Below are 18,822 nucleotides of genomic sequence, written 5' to 3'. Positions count from 1 at the left end.
TAACACCAGACATACCTAGTGGTGGTCTATTACCGACACACATCATTAGGTAGTCTACGAAATTCCCACACTTCGTGAAAGGAAACGCTGACACATGAAGTTCGTCCAATCACTTCATAAAAGAAACGAAGACTCCAAAGCTCTTCGAAATAAAAAGTATAGGGAAAATACTAATAAAGTACACTCGTACGCTCCCGTACCCCGACACGTATTAGTGTCAAAAAGAAGAACTATTGGATTAACACATAGTTCAAAAACACCTAATGAACATATAGTTCGAGAACACCTTATGAACATATAGTTCAAACATACCTACCGGTTACGAGTCTGCTAACGTTCCTCTGCAATATCTAAAGTAGTCTGTGGTCGTTGTTTATACTCTGCTAGATGACTAGATCATCTTAAACATCGATACCTCTCATCAATTTTTATTTCATCGCACATCATCCAATTCATCTACCCATGTTTTACCCAACATATTTGTAGATAAAAATACATATACAATTTAAAAACCTGTATAAATCATTCATTCATCATCCATCTCAAATAACTAAGCAATATATATTCACATAGCACATATTTTATATAAAATACTTCATATCTATGTGTAAGATGAAAGTGACTATACACTCACTTGATTTAACGATAATCGGGCAGCACTTCGTTTCCTAAAGCAATCGTTTTCGATAAAACCGGGATGTTTTATTGAAAACTGAGCCCTGCAAGGGTGGAGCTTCAAACCGAAAAGATAAATTTATCGGGCTTCTCGGGAACTTCGGGGCTTGTTTTGGGTGTTAAAAATAATATCGGGGCTTCGGGGGAAGTGAAAGTAATAAAAATATTGAAAAATGGGTGAAAATGGCAAAAATCCAATTTTACCCGGGTAATCTCGCAAGCCTTGTATTTATAGGCGAGGTCTGAAAGTCGGCCGAGAAGGATGAGTCAGCAGCGAGGGACACGCGGCTCGGTCTTCGCGAGGGCAGGTGGCTCGGACAGATGGCGCGCATGCGAAGGGCCACTTGTGCGAGGTTCGGACGTGACAAAGGGCGAGGCGCGTCGGACGCTGGTTGGCTGCGACTGCGGTCGAATCCGGAAGCGGCACGCATAGACTGGTCGGACATCGGGCATCATCGCGTGCGAGGTGGCGTGGCCGGCTAAGGTCCATGCGATTTTCCTCAGATTTCGGGATTTTTCTCGATTTTTGTGTCCCAAACTTCTAAAATCCATAACTTTCGCATACGGGCTCCGTTTTTTACGTTCTTTATATGCACGCGTAGGTAAAATTACGCTCTACAGCTTTCGTTTAGACTTCGTCGGCTAATTTTAAATTTAATTTTTATATTATTATTTTTAACAGACCGGGACAGGAAATCCGTTAAAAATTCATAACTTCTTCATCCGACATTCGTTTTCGTCTGTCTTTTTACCGTTGTACTACTATTGACGAGACCTTCGATTCTCGTTTAGGTTGTGTCGGCTAAAAATCACTCAATCTAAAATTCGAGTTTTTAGATGTCTACTGCTAAGCTGAAACTTACAAAAATCATAACTTCCTCATACGAAGTCAGATTTGGACGTTCTTTTTATACATACTCTCGGTTTAACGAACACTACGGCTTTCGTTTAGATCACTAAGGCTAAAAAGTAGTTTATCAAAAACTCACTTTTTACGTCATTCGGCACCGTGCCGGTTTTGTCGCGAAACTTCGACAGGTCATAACTTCTTCGTTATAACTCGGATTTCGGCATTCTTTATATATCCGTAATCCTTGTCACGACCACTACAACTTTCTTAATAGATATCGGATTTATCTAATATTTATTTTCGACGCTCATTTTTATTTTTAATTAATTAAATCCTAGTAATTAAGCATAAAACACATAATATTCACATAATTCATTTTCATTTCTTCAAAATGAGTTTCAAAGGTTAACCTAGAATATTATGTCAATATTAATGTCTGGCCTAAAAACACGGGCATTACAGTTCACGTCGTGAGTTCAGTCGTCATCAGGTGCATCATCGCAACTTGGGTCTGTCAGGCTCTGGAAGACGTCCATCATCTGTTCACGTCGTGAAGTCTGACAATGGTGGAAGTTCATGCCCTGAACTTCAGAAATTCATATATTTCTCATACGAGCTCCGTTTTCGACGTTCTTTATATGCACGCGTAGGTGAGATTATGCTCTACAACTTTCATTTAGACTCTGTCGGCTAATTTTGACTTTATTTATATTATATTATTTTAGTAGGCCGGGACAGGAAAACTCCGTTAATAATTCATAACTTCTTCATCTGACGTCCGTTTTCGTCTGTCTTTCTACCGTTGCACTACTATCGACGAGATCTTCGATTCTCGTTTAGATTGTTTCGGCTAGAAATCACTCGATCTCATATTCGAACTTTGGGTTGCAAACCGCTAAGTCGAAACTTAGAAAAATCATAACTTCCTCATATGAAGTCAGATTTATACGTTCTTTTTATGTACGCTCTCGGTTTAACGTATTCTACGACTTTAATTTAGATCACTAAGGCTAAATATTGCTCTATCGTAAATTCACTTTTTATGGCATACAGCTTCGTGTCGGTTCTGTCGCGAAACTTCGACAGGTCATAAGTTCTTCGTTATAACTTGGATTTCGGCATTATTTATATATCCGGAATCCTTGTCACGACCACTACAACTTAGTTAAGATTATTCATTATAAATAATCTTATATCAAAAATTCATTTCCGAAGCTTATCGTCTCTAAATTGACTAGCCTTCATCTGCGGGCGTTACAACTATCTCCCCCTTAGGATGATTACGTCTCGGAATCATCAACAAAAATAGGGCTTGTATAATGATTCCATACGTTATCTTTCCATACTAAGTAATAACCGTAATATATATGTTTCTTCGGGCGAGTATCTAACTCTTAGGCTTCTTGACTGCAGGAGATGCTCAAATCTTGCACCTGCTTTCTATCTTATGTTAAACTCCAAATTATGACCTTCAAGTCACAATCTCGATCCTTACTGGAGACTCCTTCTTCTTATTTAACAAACTTAAGGCAAGTTCTTTTATTACTACCATGGATCGATGTGTCATATTTTAATGACCTGTCATCGTGTGATGCAACGTTTAGACTCAAGCCTCCTAGAGTCAAATTCCAGAAAAAATTATACCTTCCTTTATGTTCTAATGTGATATAATTACATTTTAACATGTAGCATCTCTAGCTACCAATTTCTCTAACAATGAGCGCGATTCTATCGATCACATTGATTTAAATCTTCTGACTTAAGTCAGATGTTACATCGAACTTGGTTCTCCGAACCACATAACAAACTCCTCGTAGTCGGACTCAATTTGATATGACCACTTAGGTTAGATTAACATTCATCTTCTGAGTCATTACCGAAACGATGGTAACGACATACATGAATAAAACGGAATCAATTACTGGCTTCTTGGTAACCTTGTGACTTTCCCTGATCCAAGTGTGAGTTCTGTGTTTCCGGTAGTATAGGCCTCTACTACCATTCACACCTACTCATACTCGTCCCAAGTATTGTACCGCAGTCAATCCAAGTCACCATACAAGAAAATCACACAATCATCCAACACATCAGATAAGAAAACTAGGGTTTATATTATTTCTTGAAACGATTACAACGAGGTTCAAGTTCACCCTATACTATGCCTCTAATAGGCTACACCTATGTTACTATTCACATTGTTACTTCATAACTCGATCTTTGGATATAAAATCCTTATTCCTGATCCCTTGCATCGTCACCTGTTTCATTAAGGATCATTGGGAATGCTCTTGCCTTTGGCTTTGGCGACGCATTTTCCTTTGTAGCTCCTTTCCTATTTGGGCAGTCTTGCTTGAAGTGTCCTTCCTCATTACATTCGTAACATACCCTTTTGTTGAATGTACATTCATCGGCGTAATGCTCATGCTTTCCACACCTGAAACATGTAACCTCTTCGCCACATTTTCCCAAGTGTTTCTTCTTGCACTTATCACACCATCTTGCTTAATCTCCTCCTCCTTCGAACTTCTTCGAACCAGACTTTGAGAATTTTCTCTTCTCATCGGACCTTGAGGATCCTTCAAACTTTCTCTTATCGCCAACTTCAACCTTGTTGGTGGCTCTTCCCTTGCTCATATTTTCAACAGACTTGGCAACCTAGATAGCTGCCTCTAGAGTAAGTGCCTGACGCACTGGCACTGCATACTCCCATGGAAGTCCCTTTGCGTACCTGTCGATTTTTGTCAACTCGTCTGGGATAATACGCAAAGCAAACTCCATTTTATCTGTGAAGTTATTGGTGTATTCATCAATGGACATGCTTCCCTTTTTCAATGTCAGAAATTGGTTCTCTAGCTCAAGCAGATTTTGGGCCGAGCAGTACTCGCACTTGAAATGCACCAAGAACTCTGCCCAAGTCAGTTGCAGTGGCTCATTAGGGCTTAGAGTCTTCCCCAAAGTGTTCCACCAGCGAACAGCGCCACCTCTGAACTGACGCACTGCAAATATGGTTTGTAACTTGCATTGACAACCACATGTCATGAAAGCCAATTCCATTTCCGAGATCCAATCCATTACTCCGACGGGATCTTCTTTTCCAGTGAAAGTTGATGGCTTGCAAGTCATAAAGTATTTATACTTTCATCTATTTCTCTCCACTCCATCCTCGTGGTTATTCCTCCTAACCACAAGCGGTTCAGTTTGACCAACAGATCTACTGTAATTTCCTTCCTCAGACTGGTCATCATTGAGTTCAGGTTGTTCAACAGGCATTGAAGGTTCACTCCTGTTGTTCAGCAATAGCTGCCTCATTTCTTCCCTTTGTTCAGCCATCATTGCCTGAATCATGGCTTGTACTCCAGCCATGGTGATGGGTTCTAGTGCAGCTGTTACAACAGGTGCTTGCTCAATTACAGGTGGTTGATTCCTGTTTTCGTTTGCGTTTCCAACTCCACTTCTAGTTCTTGCCATTCTTGATCTATACACCGAATAAGGTGAATTTAGACCCTCATTCATGATAGATATTTAAATCATCCATATCACTCCGAAACGTTTACATGCTAGTTCTAATACCGTAATCCTAAGCTTAGAATCCTAAACACATAAGGTTTCCAAATTCGGTTGGCAACAAACCGTAGATCCGAACAAGTAATATCATATATGGCAAACATATAACATTTAGCACATAAAAGCATTTTAGGCATCTTACCTAAAATATACTAGTGCTCGTGTCTAAAATACAACAGACACTCATCTCACAATCTTCACTTAGCATCCTAAGTTTAAGTCTAGAAATCCTACAAATTCCTAGTTCGCTTAAACTAATGTTCTGATACCAACTGTGACATCCCCAATTTTCATGGCCAGAAAAGACCGATTTGATTTATGCTTTTAAAATAAAATCAGAGTAATACTTTGATTAAAAGAGTTGCGAAATTTGTCCCAAAACAAAATCTGATAAGAATTTATCAAAGAATTTCTTAAAGAAATGTATTTTGCATTACATAACAAAAATCTCGGGATTTCATTATCTGATACAGACCAAAAACATAAACAGTACAAAATTGACCTTACAACAGTTATTTACAACTACTTGTCTATAATCCAAAATATCTTCATAAGTCATCCAACTTATGCTCTGGTGCCACTAACTGTAATACAAAGAAAAACTGAGTGGGTCAGGCTTGGGAGTCTGCTGAGCACATAGGGTTTTCAACCCACAATAATATAATTATTATTTATAATCATCAATCAATCAAATTCCCCATCCCCATTATCTCCTTTATTTCTTAAGGATTTACCCTAAGAATCATCTATCCTTCATTCATTCATTCCTAAAGATTGACTTTAAGAAATAAGCACAAATTCCATTGTTGCATAAGGAGCGGCTGCCAATGACATCTATTAGGCACATCTGCCAATAATATCATTTAGGCGCATCTGCCAGGATTACGACATTCACTATTAGGCGCTTCTGCCAATACTATCCTTTTGCCGCAACTGCTAGGATGTTTAGAGTATAACGTGGTTTAAAATATCTATACGTTGTGGTGCAGCTACCAATATTTATCTATAACATCTTTAATACCTCATCATTTATCTACCCATGTTTTACCCAACATATTCGTAGATATAAAATACATATACAGTTTAAAACCTGTATAAAACATTCATTTAACATCCATCTCAAATAGACAAACAATATATAAACACATAGCATGTATTTTATAGAAAATATTTCATATCTATGTGTTAGATGAAAGTGACTATACACTCACCTGATAAGACGATGATCGGACAACACTACGGCTCTTAAAGTAATATTCTTTGATGAAACCGGAATGTTTTCTCAGAAACCAAACTTCTTGCGGGCAGAGCTTTGGCTTGAAAACTCTTTTTCTTGGGATCTTCAGGGCTTCGGGACTTGCTTCGGGTGTCGGGATGATATCAGGACTTCAAGGGGCTAAAAGTAGGCTTAATGATGAGAAAAGTAGGAGAGAGGTTGAGAAATTAGCAACCAAAACCGGCTGCCTTCGATTTCTATTTATAGGGCTGAATTTCGCTATTCACATCGTGAACCAGGCTTGTTCACATCGTGAATTCAGTCGTCATCAGGTGCGTCATCGCAACTTGGGTCTGTCAGGCTCTGGAAGACGTCCATCATCTGTTCACGTCGTGAACTCTGACAATGGTGGAAGTTCGTGCCCCGTACTTCAGAAATTCATATATTTCGCATACGAGCTCCGTTTTTGACGTTCTTTATATGCACGCGTAGGTGAGATTATGCTCTACAACTTTCTTTTAGACTCTGTCGGCTAATTTTGACTTTATTTATATTATATTATTTTTAGTAGGCCGGGACAGGAAAACTCCGTTAATAATTCATAACTCCTTCATCTGACGTCCGTTTTCGTCTGTCTTTCTACCGTTGCACTACTATCGACGAGATCTTCGATTCTCGTTTAGATTGTTTCGGCTAGAAATTACTCGATCTCATATTCGAACTTTGGGCTGCAAACCGCTAAGTCGAAACTTAGAAAAATCATAACTTCCTTATACGAAGTCAGATTTAGACGTTCTTTTTATGTACGCTCTCGGTTTAACGTATTCTACGACTTTCATTTAGATCACTAAGGCTAAATATCGCTCTATCGTAAATTCACTTTTTACGGCAGACAGCGTCGTGTCGGTTCTGTCGTGAAACTTCGACAGGTCATAACTTCTTCGTTATAACTCGGATTTCGGCATTCTTTATATATCCGAAATCCTTGTCACGACCACTACAACTTAGTTAAGATTATTCATTATAAATAATCTTCTATCAAAAAGTCATTTTTAACGCTTATCGTCTCTAAATTGACTAGCCCTTATCTGCGGGCGTTACATGTCGAAGGCACCAATGTCGGCCCATGGATTATTATGTTAGGATGCTAGATTTCTGTGTGACTCTTGCATGTATTATGTGATGCTATGCTTACTGGGCAAGGCCCGATGCCAAGCTGGGCCTGATGAGTATATCGTATGCTAGTTATCAGTATGTGTTTTTATGCTTACCGGGCAAGGCCCGATGCTGGGCGGGTCTCGATGACTATATTGTATGCTATTGTCTTTGTGATTATCGCATGTGTTCGTATGATTATATGTTTATATGTTTATATGTGTACCGGCCGGGGCCCGATGCCAGGTGGGTCCTGATGACTGACAGATCTGTATACTGAGTGGGGCTCGATGCCGGGTGGGACCCGATGTCAGCCGATGACCGATGAAGGGCGGGGGCCCAATATGTGATTATTATGTATGTAATGTGGTATTTTGGGGAAATCACTAAGCTTTGTGCTTACAGTTTTTATGGTTATGGTCTCAGATACTTCCGGTTCGAAAGGGAAGGGCCCGACGTGATCGCAACTCATCCACCCATGTTCCGCATTATGATGACTTTAGGATTGTACTCTGATAACTGTTTTCTTATAAAGTACTTTTGAATATTTAGTAAAAGGATAATGAATGCTTGACTTAAAGATAATTAATGTTTTGGTCGAATTAATAATGAAATTTTTACCTTGTGATTTTCGGGACGTTACAAGTTGGTATCAGAGCCTTGGTTTGAGGGATTCACGAACACTCTCGGGTATGTCTGAACTCAAACTGAGGAATTGATAATCTTTTGAAAGAACATGAGTTTCTAAAAAGATTTTGTAAAAGAGAATAAATTTCTAAAATGATTTTATAAAGACAAAGGGGGTGTGATGCGTGCAATCAGCCGAGCTCAAGTAAATGATTCTCGGAATACCCATACATGATTATGATGAGGTTTCCTTGTCGGATCAACACACTAGAACACCTTCTTCTTCTTCTTCTTCTTCAAGCCACCAAAAGTACCAAAATGAGCCAAGAATGACCAAGAAGGATTAGGGTTAGGGTTTCTGAGATTTGAGAGTAATGGATGCTAAATTCGAGATTATGGGTTTAAATACGAAGGAACGCCTAAGAATATCATGGGCTTGGGCTGCAGCCCTTGCCACGTCGTGGCCATATTCATGCCACGTTGTGGCATTTTCCCGGGGGTACACGGTCTCAATTTGGCTTGCCACGTCGTGACCACCCTATGGTCACATCGTGAGACATGATTTTTTCCAAAAATCATATCTTTGACTCCTTTATGCCCTACACCGATCCAATATGGAAAACGAGTGTTACAACAACCCAAACTTTCTTGTCAAATAACCCATTTATTGAGTCCAAAGAATAGGAAAAGTACGGGGCACTGTTTTTCCACACAACTATCGACATCTTGGTATATAACCAAGATGTTAGCGTTGTAGTAGAGATAGAACGAATCAGAAAAATTGTTTCTATCTTCTCATTCTCTCTGCAATTCTCTTTCTCTTAAGAGTACAAATCATCACAAGATATTTTGTGTTTTATGATTTCATATTAGGCCTGCAATCCAAATCAAATTTCTTGGATTATCTTATTTCTATATTCATGTAACCCAGACAATAATGGACAGTACGAATTACAAATTTTGGATAGTGAATTAATCACGATCCAAACAATATCCAAGTGTTTATTGTAATTCCGAAATCCTATATTTTACAAAATAAAAATAAATTCTATAATCAACAAATAAATACAAACATGTTTTATTTTTTTATTTTATTTATGTGTTCAAGTTGATTTTACCTTAAATATTCCATAAGTAATGAAGGTAAAGTTAAACATAATGGGATTCATCGCGATGCTCTCCCACTCTCCCTCGAAAACCATCAAACAAAAAGTCATGTCCTTAATTCACGACTCAAAAGAACTCCATATCATCTTCCAAATCCATGCATTCCTTCTAAAAACTTCCTTACAATCCGACAACTTCATCATCACCAAGCTGCTTCGGAACTTCTCTTTGAATTCTTCAAACAATTTGCGTTATGCCAGATCCCTTTTCGACGAAATGCCATGTCCAGACACATTTCTTTGGAACACCATGATCAGAGCTTACTTAAATTCCCAAAACCACAATGAATGTCTGTCTTTATTTCACCAGTTGCGTCGCCAAGATCACCTCTTTATAGACAGTTTCAGCCTCTCTCTTGTGGTTCAAGCGTGTGGGAGGTCGGGTTTTCTTCAAAACGGCCAAACGATACATACCCAGGTATTGAAACTTGGTTTTGGGAATGATCTCTTTGTCCAGACGGGTCTCACTGAAATGTACGTGAAATTCGGGTGGATAGAGTTTGCGAGGAAGGTGTTTGGTGAAATGAATGATCCAGACTTGGTTTCGTATAATGTAATGCTAGCTGAGTATGTAAGGATTGGGGAAGTAAGTTTAGCACGCCAACTGTTTGATAAAATGTCTCAAAGAGACTTGGTTTCATGGAACATCATGATCCATGGTTATGCCTCACTTCCCCATGGAGATAAAGATTTGGTTTCTTGGAGCAAGCAGTCTCACGAGGGTTTGAATCTCTTCCATGATATGCAATTAGCCAACTTTTTACCTGATAAAATCACAATTGTGAGTGTGTTATCTGCATGTGGAGATTTATGTGCTTTAACTACAGGCATGAAAGTTCACAAGTACATAATTCAAAACCGAATCGAAATAGACATAAAGCTTGCAACTTCCCTTGTCAACATGTATGCAAAATGTGGAGATATAAACACTGCATTGAAAGTTTTCAATGACATAAAAAAGAAAGATGTGTTCTTATGGAGTGCTATGATCATGGGGCTTTCAAACCATGGGTATGGTGATCTTGCACTCGATCATTTCAACAATATGATAAATGAAGGAGTTAAACCAAATGGTGTCACTTTTATAGGTGTTTTAAGTGCTTGTAGTCATATTGGTTTAGTGGATAAAGGGTGGGAATACTTTAACTCCATGAGTGATGTATATGGATTAACACAAGAAATGGAACATTATGGTTGCATGGTTGATATTTTGAGTCGTGCAGGACATTTAGATAATGCCAAAGATTTAATCATGAATATGCCTTTTGAACCGGATGTGGTGGTTTGGAGAGGGCTTCTTGGGGGATGTAAGATTCATAAAAATGTTGAAATAGGTGAAGAAGTTAATAGGAAAATAATGGCACTAGAAGGTTATGATGATGGAAATTATGTGTTGTTATCGGATATATATTGTGAAGGTAAGAGGTGGGAGGAAGCTGTAAATGTTAGGAAGAAGATGGAAGAAGTTAGAATACAAAAGTCTCTTGGAATGAGTTCAATCGAGGTTGATATCACACCCAATCAAGATCTAGATCTAACAGACATATTGTATCAAAATTCATAATTTTTTGTTCTCTACAATATCGATATATTGTTATTATAATGATTACTCTATACATACAATTTATACATCCATACATACAAAAATTAGTTGGTCAAATAACCAATGCAACCGATCAGACCAAATATTGTTGTTGATAATTTATAAATGAATGATTAAACTTCATAATTTTTTGTTCTTTACAAAGATATCAATAGGTGAAGAACTAAGGCATCCTGGATATTGTTAATCGTTTATGAGGGAATGATTTGTATAATAATCAATGATCATTATGAACAACGAAGTTACAATTATCCAAAAGAAACGATGAAACTTAAACATATATAGAGAAGAGAGGAGGTGGATGGAAGTTTGCACCATGTCTAGTAATAAGTTACATGCAAGTGTTCAAAATAAGCATCAAAAGAAAGAAATGAAAACAAAAAATTGTATATAATTTATAATCTTACAATAATGTCATTCGAAATGCATAAATCTATCTATAGATCATTGAAGCTCTTTTAACAAACTAGACACCAATATATACCATGTTACATCATTAGGTACAAACCCTTTAACAACACCTCTACTTAAAAGCAAATACGCTTTATCAAACATGCTTTCTTTACAATACGAAGATATCAAAGTATTATAAGTAATCACATCAGGACTCATACCTTTCAACTCCAAAACTTCAAACAGCTTCATACCTTCTTCCACATTTCTCATCTTGCATAACCCACTAATTAAAGTATTATAACTCACAATATCAGGAATCATCCCTGAATTCTCCATATCTTGTAAAAAATCAAACGCCTTTTGCAGTTTTCCAGTTTTAACAAATCCATTCATCAAAAGATTGCAAGAAACAGTAGTTTGATTGAAATCCTTCTCCCTCATCTTCCCAAAAACATCGTATGCTTTTTCAACAGCTCCATCTCTGCATAAAGCTTTTATTAGGCCATTATATGTGATTTCATCAAGTGAGCATCCATGGAATAACATAGTGTCTACGAGGTTAAAAGCGTCATTAATCAAACCTTGTTTAAGAAAAGAACGAATCAAAGTGTTGTAAGTTACAGTATCCGCAACAACACCTTCCAACACCATGTCTTTTTGACACATTCTCAATGCATGTTGAATCATTTCAATCTCACATAACCCAAATATTAGTGAATTGAAAGTGAAAATGTCGCGTTTGCATCCATTCATACGCATTTCTTCAAACATGTTTACAGCTTTATAGACATCACCATACTTACATAACGAATGTATGATTGAATTGTATCCAATTGTGTTTAAACTCAACCCCTTTTGTGACATTTCTTGAATCACCTCACTTGCTTCATCAAATCTTCGATTCTTACAAAATCCATTAATCAAGATTGTGTAAGTGATTGTGTTGGGCTCATAACCTTTTGATTCCATTTCTTTCATCAAATCATAAGCTGAAACCAAATGCCCAGTTTTGCAAAGACCATGAATGAGTGAAGTGTATGTATGAATATCGGGATGACAGCCATTAATGGACATCTTTTCACTCACAATTGCTTTAGCTTCATCAAACTGCCCTTTTGCAATAAACCCATTTACTAACATGTTGTACATGATGCTATTTGGTTCATGAACTTTAGTAATTAGGGTTTTAGCTTCTTCCACTTGCTTATTTTGACATAATCCATGGATTAGAACCCCATAAGTTAGGGCATTTGGAGTGAACCCACGAAGAAGCATCCTATCCATTAATTTTGCAGCCTCATGGATTCGATTTGATCTACAAAGAGCATGAATAGCATCGTTGAAAGTTTCAAGATCAGGTGTACAACCCATGACTATCATCTCTTCCAAAAGTGTTAACGCTTTATCTACTCTATTATCTTTGGATAATGCGTGAATCAGGGTCTGGTAAACTTTTGAGTTTGGGGCACATCCATACTTTGTCATGCGTCTAAGGAGAGTACATGCGGAATCAACTTCGTTAATGGAGCAATGTGCTTTCATTACAATCGCAAAACTGAAGACATCAGGAGGGATGCCTCTTTCAAGCATTTCGTCGAACAATTTGGGTGCGTCTTTGGGGCAACCTCCTTGGACGAGTATATCCAGAACGGTGTTATACGATTTGGAGGTCGGTTGACACAAGAAAACGTCTCGCATTTTTTCCAAAAGCAATCTCCTGGCTTGACCAGGTAAATCGGCTCTCTGGTAATGCCTCATGATCATAACGAAAAGGGTTTCTTGAAAAACTATCCCTTCGTCTTTCATCTGCATCAACAATCTATCGATGGTCTTGAATTCTCCAGCCGCTCCAATCTTATCGATTAATGCGTAATACACGTCGAACGTATGAGCGTAGCCTTTTTGGGTACTGGCGGAATTGAATATCTCAAGTGAAGTTGATACATCAAGTGAAAGGTGAAGTAATTTCTGAAGCTGAAGTGGGGTGATTCTGTGGAGCGATTCCCTGAGTTGTTCAATGTCGAAAGGTTTAAGCAATCTCGCCCAATCGGTTTCAGACTCTGAACAACTTCCATTGCCGTTTGAAGTAGAAAATGGATAAATTTGGGTTTTGTTTAGAGATTTTAGGATTTGGGGAAGATGGGTTGATGAAAAATTTGATCTTTTCAACATGACTTGAAGGATTGACATGAAAATGCGTGTGGTAATGATCGTAGGATCGCAGAGAGCTCATATCTGGGTCGGAAGCGAAGAACACCGTAGTTGCCACATCAACTGAAAACAATATTCCAACATCTTCCTTTGTTGTTAACGACTCCAAACATAATATAGAGTCAAAAAATTTTAAATAACGAGCCTTTCATAAATCTATTAATAATATAATTATTAATTTAAAAACCAATTCATAATATAATTTCTTTTACAAAAACAAAAAATTATCATCTACAAGTACAAATAACACAATTTAGAGATTTATTTCAACGCCTACTCATCAAAACGACAAAACCACAAGAATTATTATTGTAAAACCAATCAAGTTAATATATATTTTTTATATAAACAAAGCAATGTAAAAATCTATTGCAATATCTTACTTTCAAAACCACAAGAGTTATAAATGATATAAAAGAGGACAATGGTTGTCCATCACTTCCATGTAAATATAAGCCATCCTAATGGAATCATTTTAATTTTTGGAGAAGATAAACATTGCATCATATGTTTTTTTCGTAATAAACGATTATTCTTCTAGCAACAGAGAAGCAAATCTGATATACAATGCCCCATTAGATATTTGATATATAGATCTAGTGCTCACAAAATTTTCAATTCATTATGGAATTAAAACGTTTATATGACTAATGGGACTCAAACCCTTGACCATTTTTGCAGTATAACAAACCCAGCTATGCACTAACAACTGTTCATTTATTTTTTTTATATGAAATTAATAACAAGATTTAATATATTTCACTTTCTTATACTAAATATAACGATTGAATTTTGGTTTGTAATTTCCGTACAACATCCCATTAAATATAGAAAACACGTACGTAGTAAAACATAAGTTTTTATACAATACAATATATAAGGGTTGAATGTCACGAAATGGTTTCTACAAACAGGCATGTACAGATATTCCACGAACGAATGAGTAAATTGACTATAAGAATGAGCCACATTGAAGGTTGTGTGTTTCCAGAACATTTCTTGCAGCCTGTTTGACCTTTTGACCAGTCACATAATGGTTTCTACAAACAGGCATGTACACGTCAGCACCAGCCACTAGTTCTCTCTCTGTCTCCTCTGTTTTCCTTAAAGTAAAAAAAGCAGGCTTCCCACACACCTCACATCGTGCCTTTAATTTCGTTACAGAATCTGCAATTGGTATTATATCAAGCACCCCAAAGCTCCTTCTGCAAAAACCAACCTACTTTCATTAATAAAATCCTACTTTTTCTTTTCTTTTTTTATTCAAAAATCTACATCCAAATACAAAATTGTTGAATTACCACAAATGGAAAAAAAATAAAAATTACCGCAAATAATCACCATCCAAGCCAGCAACAATTACAGTTTTGCCATCATGGTCAGCAGCTTTAATGCAGAAATCATACAAGTCTTCAAAAAACTGAGCTTCATCAATTCCAATCACCTCTAGCTATCATCACACATTAAAAAAAAAACAATAAAATTTACATTTGGTTTGATTTGAGGAAGAAGAAGAAGAAAATAGGGAAAGACAAGGGCAAAATGATATTTTTTTTAAAAAGTTTATGAGCTGAGATGTTACATCAGACGGCTCAAAACTATAAAGGTAATTAAAAAGTTTCTTTTTTGGACCATATCCAACAAAGTCGATATAATACAGGGACCAAAAGTGTAACTAACCTTATGATAAGCTTCAAGACCAATTCTTTCTTTGAATGATGATAAAGCTTCAAGTGGCCAACATGAAAGCTTCTCCCCATCATGTGTCACAATTGAATCCAATCCATATCTTGTATCCTTACTAGACTTTATAACAACTGCATTTCTGCATAAATATAAATATTAATCACACTACTACAGCTAACAAGAATTCAAACTAATTTTCCTCAACCAAAAAAAAAAAAAAAAAAAGATCCACATCAGCTAATGAACTCACAAAAAATTTATCTTATCATAAAAAAGTATGATGTTGCTGGAAGAATAACCCTTTTGATCAGAAAAAGTAGCTAGAAATAGAATCTTTTAATATACAATTCAAATCCTTGATAACTTCATATATCTCATCAGTTTCTTCATGCATGTTATCCCCCATAAAGAAAAAATGGACCTTTTTTTGCACCTCAATCATGCTATAACCAGGTTCCTTTTTCATCCCCAATTCCTTCAATCCACTCCTAATCTCAGCAACATTATCCCACTGACTAAAAGTAGCATAAGCATTAGATAAAACAACATATTTACCAACATTATCACTTTCCAATTCAAAATACTTTTTTGCTGCAATTTTGACCATATCCATGTTTCCATATACCTTACAAGCTTGAATAAGTGCACCCCATATCACTGGGTGGTTTTTACAAGGTGCACTTTTTACAAACTCAAAAGCTTCATCTAACCTTCCTGATCTCCCTAAAATGTCCACCATTGCTGCATAATGCTTTTCCCCAGGGGTAATCCTGTAATTTCTTCTCATTGATTGAAAATACTCCCAGCCCTCTTTTACCAAACCTCCATGGCTACAAGCGGAAAGAACTACAAGAAAAGTAACACTATTTGGTCTAAATCCTTCGTTTATCATTCTATGGAAAGCATCTAATACCTCTTTTACCCTTCCATGTTGTCCATATCCAGATATTAAGGAAGTCCATGTAACAATGTTTTTATCTGAGGCCTTGTTGAATACTAAATGTCCATCATATGGACAGCTGCACTTGAAATACATATCGATTAGGGCACTATTGACTACAAGATTTCCATTTATTTGGGTCTTGATCATAACCCCATGTGCTCTTTTACCCTGTTCTAGTGTTGCCAGGGTGGCACATGCCCTAAAAACTGAAGAAAAAGTAAACTGGTCAGGTGTTAAACCATTTTGTCTCATTTTGTAATAAAGATTCAAGCCTTGTTCTTCAAGACCCTTTTGGACATACCCTGAAATCATGGCGTTCCATGAAATCACATTTGGGATGAGTAATTTCTTGAAAAGAATGTGGGCAGTGACTAGATCACCTGATTTTGCATATAATATAAGCAACTTGATGTTTAGGTACTCATTGGGAACAAAACCAGACATAATCATTTGTGAATGGATTCTTTTACCAAACTGATAATCTTTTTTGAATATGCAATCTTGCAAAAGAAGGGAGTAAGTCTCTGAGTCAACTTGGTGTCCTGTATGGCAAAGTAATCCAACTGCTTCTGCTAATCTTCCTGAAAAACATAGATTCTTCAATGTTTCATCCATGTTGAGGAAGCGCTTTGAGACCCTATCCTGAAATCTGGGAATATCTTACCAGTGATAATTGCATTCAGCTATTGGAACAGAAAGCAAGGAGAAATTTATGAATTAAACATGTAAATCGATTAAACATCCACAATAACATTCAGCGATAATTTAGATTGAATGCAAAATATGAAGGTGAGGTGAATATATTCCAGCTTTTGATGATGTTGTTGGAGCCGTTTTTGCTTTTACTAATGATCAACTTAAAAACATTGTTCGGATGAATTGCGACAGATACAGTAAGACATTCATGTAATAAACTCAATGAAGTAATTCAATTAGCAGACTACTAAGGTGAGGTACAAACCTGCCGTTAGAGCTTTCAGATTTAATCCGGCGAAGCAAAGTGGTGGTTTTTCCAGCGAACATAGGGCCCACAATTACGTGAATTTCACCCTCAGTTTGGTGGCAATGGCCGTTTTCTTCGGTGATTGGCGAAGAATAAGATGAGGATAATCTAAGACGACGTAGGTGAGGGAGATAATTAGGGTTTCTAACAGGTAAGAAATTAGAAATTGAAGAAAGCGAGTTAGACGGATTAAAAACAAGATTTGGAATTAAGATCGCGGCTGTTCTTGTTGGAAAGATTAGTGATTTCATCGTTAAGTTATCAGCGGCAGAGCTCAAGATATGGTGTATAATGTAATATGTGAAGACTGAAGAGTAAAACAGGGTTTAGGGTTTTAGGAATTTTGGCGCCGGAGACATACAGACGCAGCTGCCCTGAAAATCCTCATACTTAAATTTCTCTTTCTTTCGTTATATTCTTTTTCATTTTTCATTTTTCATTTTTCGTTTTTCATGTTTACAACGTTTTTTTTTATTATTTTTGTTTTGACGGTTAACACATCCATTAAATCATACTTCTAAACTATTTTGTTGTCCACGGTGAGAGTTAAACCCTCACCCCTTTAACGGATAGACATCTTTCCAACTCTTTGGATGTAATTTGCTAACTAAAAAAATGTAATGTAACATTTATATTCGTGTGTACAATTTTATAAAACTGATTTAGAATAATTACTAATAAATTTGGTTATAGTTTTAAGGTTTGATCAGGCTTTTAAAAGAATCATCCTAAATTTTTATTTTTACGAAAAAAGAAATCTTAAGCTCAGTAATGAGTTAATGAAGTTCGCTTTGAAAATGAAAGATATGGCTCGATTTTTCATTCATTTGCTGCTAATCTTTTTTACGACTTTATTACTGATGTAGGGCTCTTTGATATTCCTCTTGGGCGACTTTTTCTTTTATGTGGTTTGATAGAGTTGTTGGGAAGATGAATAAGTTTGATAGATTTCTTATGTTGGAAGATTTTTTGGAGCTTTTCCCTTATTTGTTAGTTTTCATTTTGGATAGACATCTCTCGTATCACTATCCAATTATTCTTAAAGAAATTAAGTTTGATTATGACCCCTCCCCTTTTAGAATATTTCATTCTTGGTTTGATATGGAAGGTTTTGTTTAAGTTATGGAAGACTCTTGGAAAAATGATGAGATTTCTCATCCTAATGTCATGTCTCTCCTTAAATTGAAGTTGCAATATTTGAAGAAAAATATAAGGCTGTGGAATTTAAATTATAGGAACAACAATGAATGAGTGAAAAAACATTGTATTCAGTCTATGGTGGAGTTGAATTCAAAGTTTGATAAGGGTGAGGGGGAGCCGATTTTGTTAGCCGAGAGAGTTATTTTACAAAAAAAAAAAATGAAGATTTTAATCGTATACACGGAGTTGATTTACTTCATAAGGCTAAAATTAAGTGGGGTATTGAAGGAGACGAGAACTCTAAATTTTTTCATGGTATTCTAAATAAAAAACATAAGCATCCGGCAATTCGTGGAGTGTTGTCTGATGGGGAGTGGGTTCATAATCATTTTATAGTTAAAATGTAACTTTTAGAACATTTAAAAATGTTTTGCTAAGCCTTCTAGATCTCGGTCTAGGATTCTCCAAGTTTATCCTAATAGGCTTTCTTCTGACCAAGCAGATATGTTGGAGAATTCTATTACTTCTGAGGAAATTAAGGTTATGGTGTGGGATTGTGGTCTTGACAAGTCCCCATGTCCGAATAA

At 36.6% G+C, this 18,822-nt stretch overlaps 2 protein-coding genes and 1 pseudogene across 4 annotated transcripts; 1 reads left to right on the top strand and 2 right to left on the bottom strand.

Annotated features, from left to right (window-relative positions):
* The first annotated feature begins 9,253 nt into the window (after window positions 1-9,253).
* On the top strand, window positions 9,254-10,882 carry LOC145110300 (pentatricopeptide repeat-containing protein At5g66520 pseudogene; annotated as a pseudogene).
* A 341-nt stretch (window positions 10,883-11,223) lies between these two features.
* Window positions 11,224-13,561, bottom strand: LOC145168646 (Pentatricopeptide repeat (PPR) superfamily protein). The gene has a single exon (XM_079087406.1). The coding sequence runs from the start codon at window positions 13,440-13,442 to the stop codon at window positions 11,301-11,303; it is 2,142 nt and encodes a 713-aa protein (XP_078943532.1). The 5' UTR covers window positions 13,443-13,561; the 3' UTR covers window positions 11,224-11,300.
* A 723-nt stretch (window positions 13,562-14,284) lies between these two features.
* On the bottom strand, window positions 14,285-17,514 carry LOC145168657 (thymidine kinase a-like). 3 transcript variants are annotated; one of them, XM_079087420.1, is made up of 6 exons: window positions 17,054-17,503; window positions 15,775-16,741; window positions 15,600-15,660; window positions 15,144-15,280; window positions 14,792-14,913; window positions 14,285-14,668 (listed from the first exon to the last, which is right to left on the bottom strand). In XM_079087420.1, exons 1-6 carry the CDS (start codon window positions 17,344-17,346, stop codon window positions 14,416-14,418), a joined length of 1,833 nt encoding a protein of 610 aa, XP_078943546.1. In that variant the 5' UTR covers window positions 17,347-17,503; the 3' UTR covers window positions 14,285-14,415. The 3 variants fall into 3 exon arrangements, 2 of the variants coding, with proteins under 2 accessions (XP_078943546.1, XP_078943541.1); XM_079087415.1 differs by lacking the exons at window positions 15,600-15,660; window positions 15,775-16,741 and having other exon boundaries at window positions 14,307-14,668; window positions 15,144-15,288; window positions 17,054-17,493; XR_013741989.1 differs by lacking the exons at window positions 14,285-14,668; window positions 14,792-14,913 and having other exon boundaries at window positions 15,154-15,288; window positions 15,400-16,741; window positions 17,054-17,514.
* Window positions 17,515-18,822: the final 1,308 nt, after the last annotated feature.

This window comes from Lactuca virosa, chromosome 1, assembly GCF_052849685.1.
Source record: "Lactuca virosa cultivar CGN04683 chromosome 1, Lactuca_virosa_CGN04683_v6, whole genome shotgun sequence".
NCBI classification, from domain to species: Eukaryota; Viridiplantae; Streptophyta; class Magnoliopsida; order Asterales; family Asteraceae; genus Lactuca; species Lactuca virosa.
This window is presented reverse-complemented; position numbering and strand designations above follow the sequence as displayed.

Excerpts from the sequence above, each read along its gene's own strand:
- LOC145168646 (XM_079087406.1), bottom strand. The coding sequence starts at position 13,442 with ATGTCAATCCTTCAAGTCATGTTGAAAAGATCAAATTTTTCATCAACC.
- LOC145168657 (XM_079087420.1), bottom strand. The coding sequence starts at position 17,346 with ATGAAATCACTAATCTTTCCAACAAGAACAGCCGCGATCTTAATTCCA. Across the intron at positions 14,914-15,143 it reads GTCTTGAAGCTTATCATAAG|CTAGAGGTGATTGGAATTGA; the intron begins GTTAGTTACACT and ends GTGTGATGATAG. Across the intron at positions 14,669-14,791 it reads TTGGATGGTGATTATTTGCG|AAGGAGCTTTGGGGTGCTTG; the intron begins GTAATTTTTATT and ends TGGTTTTTGCAG.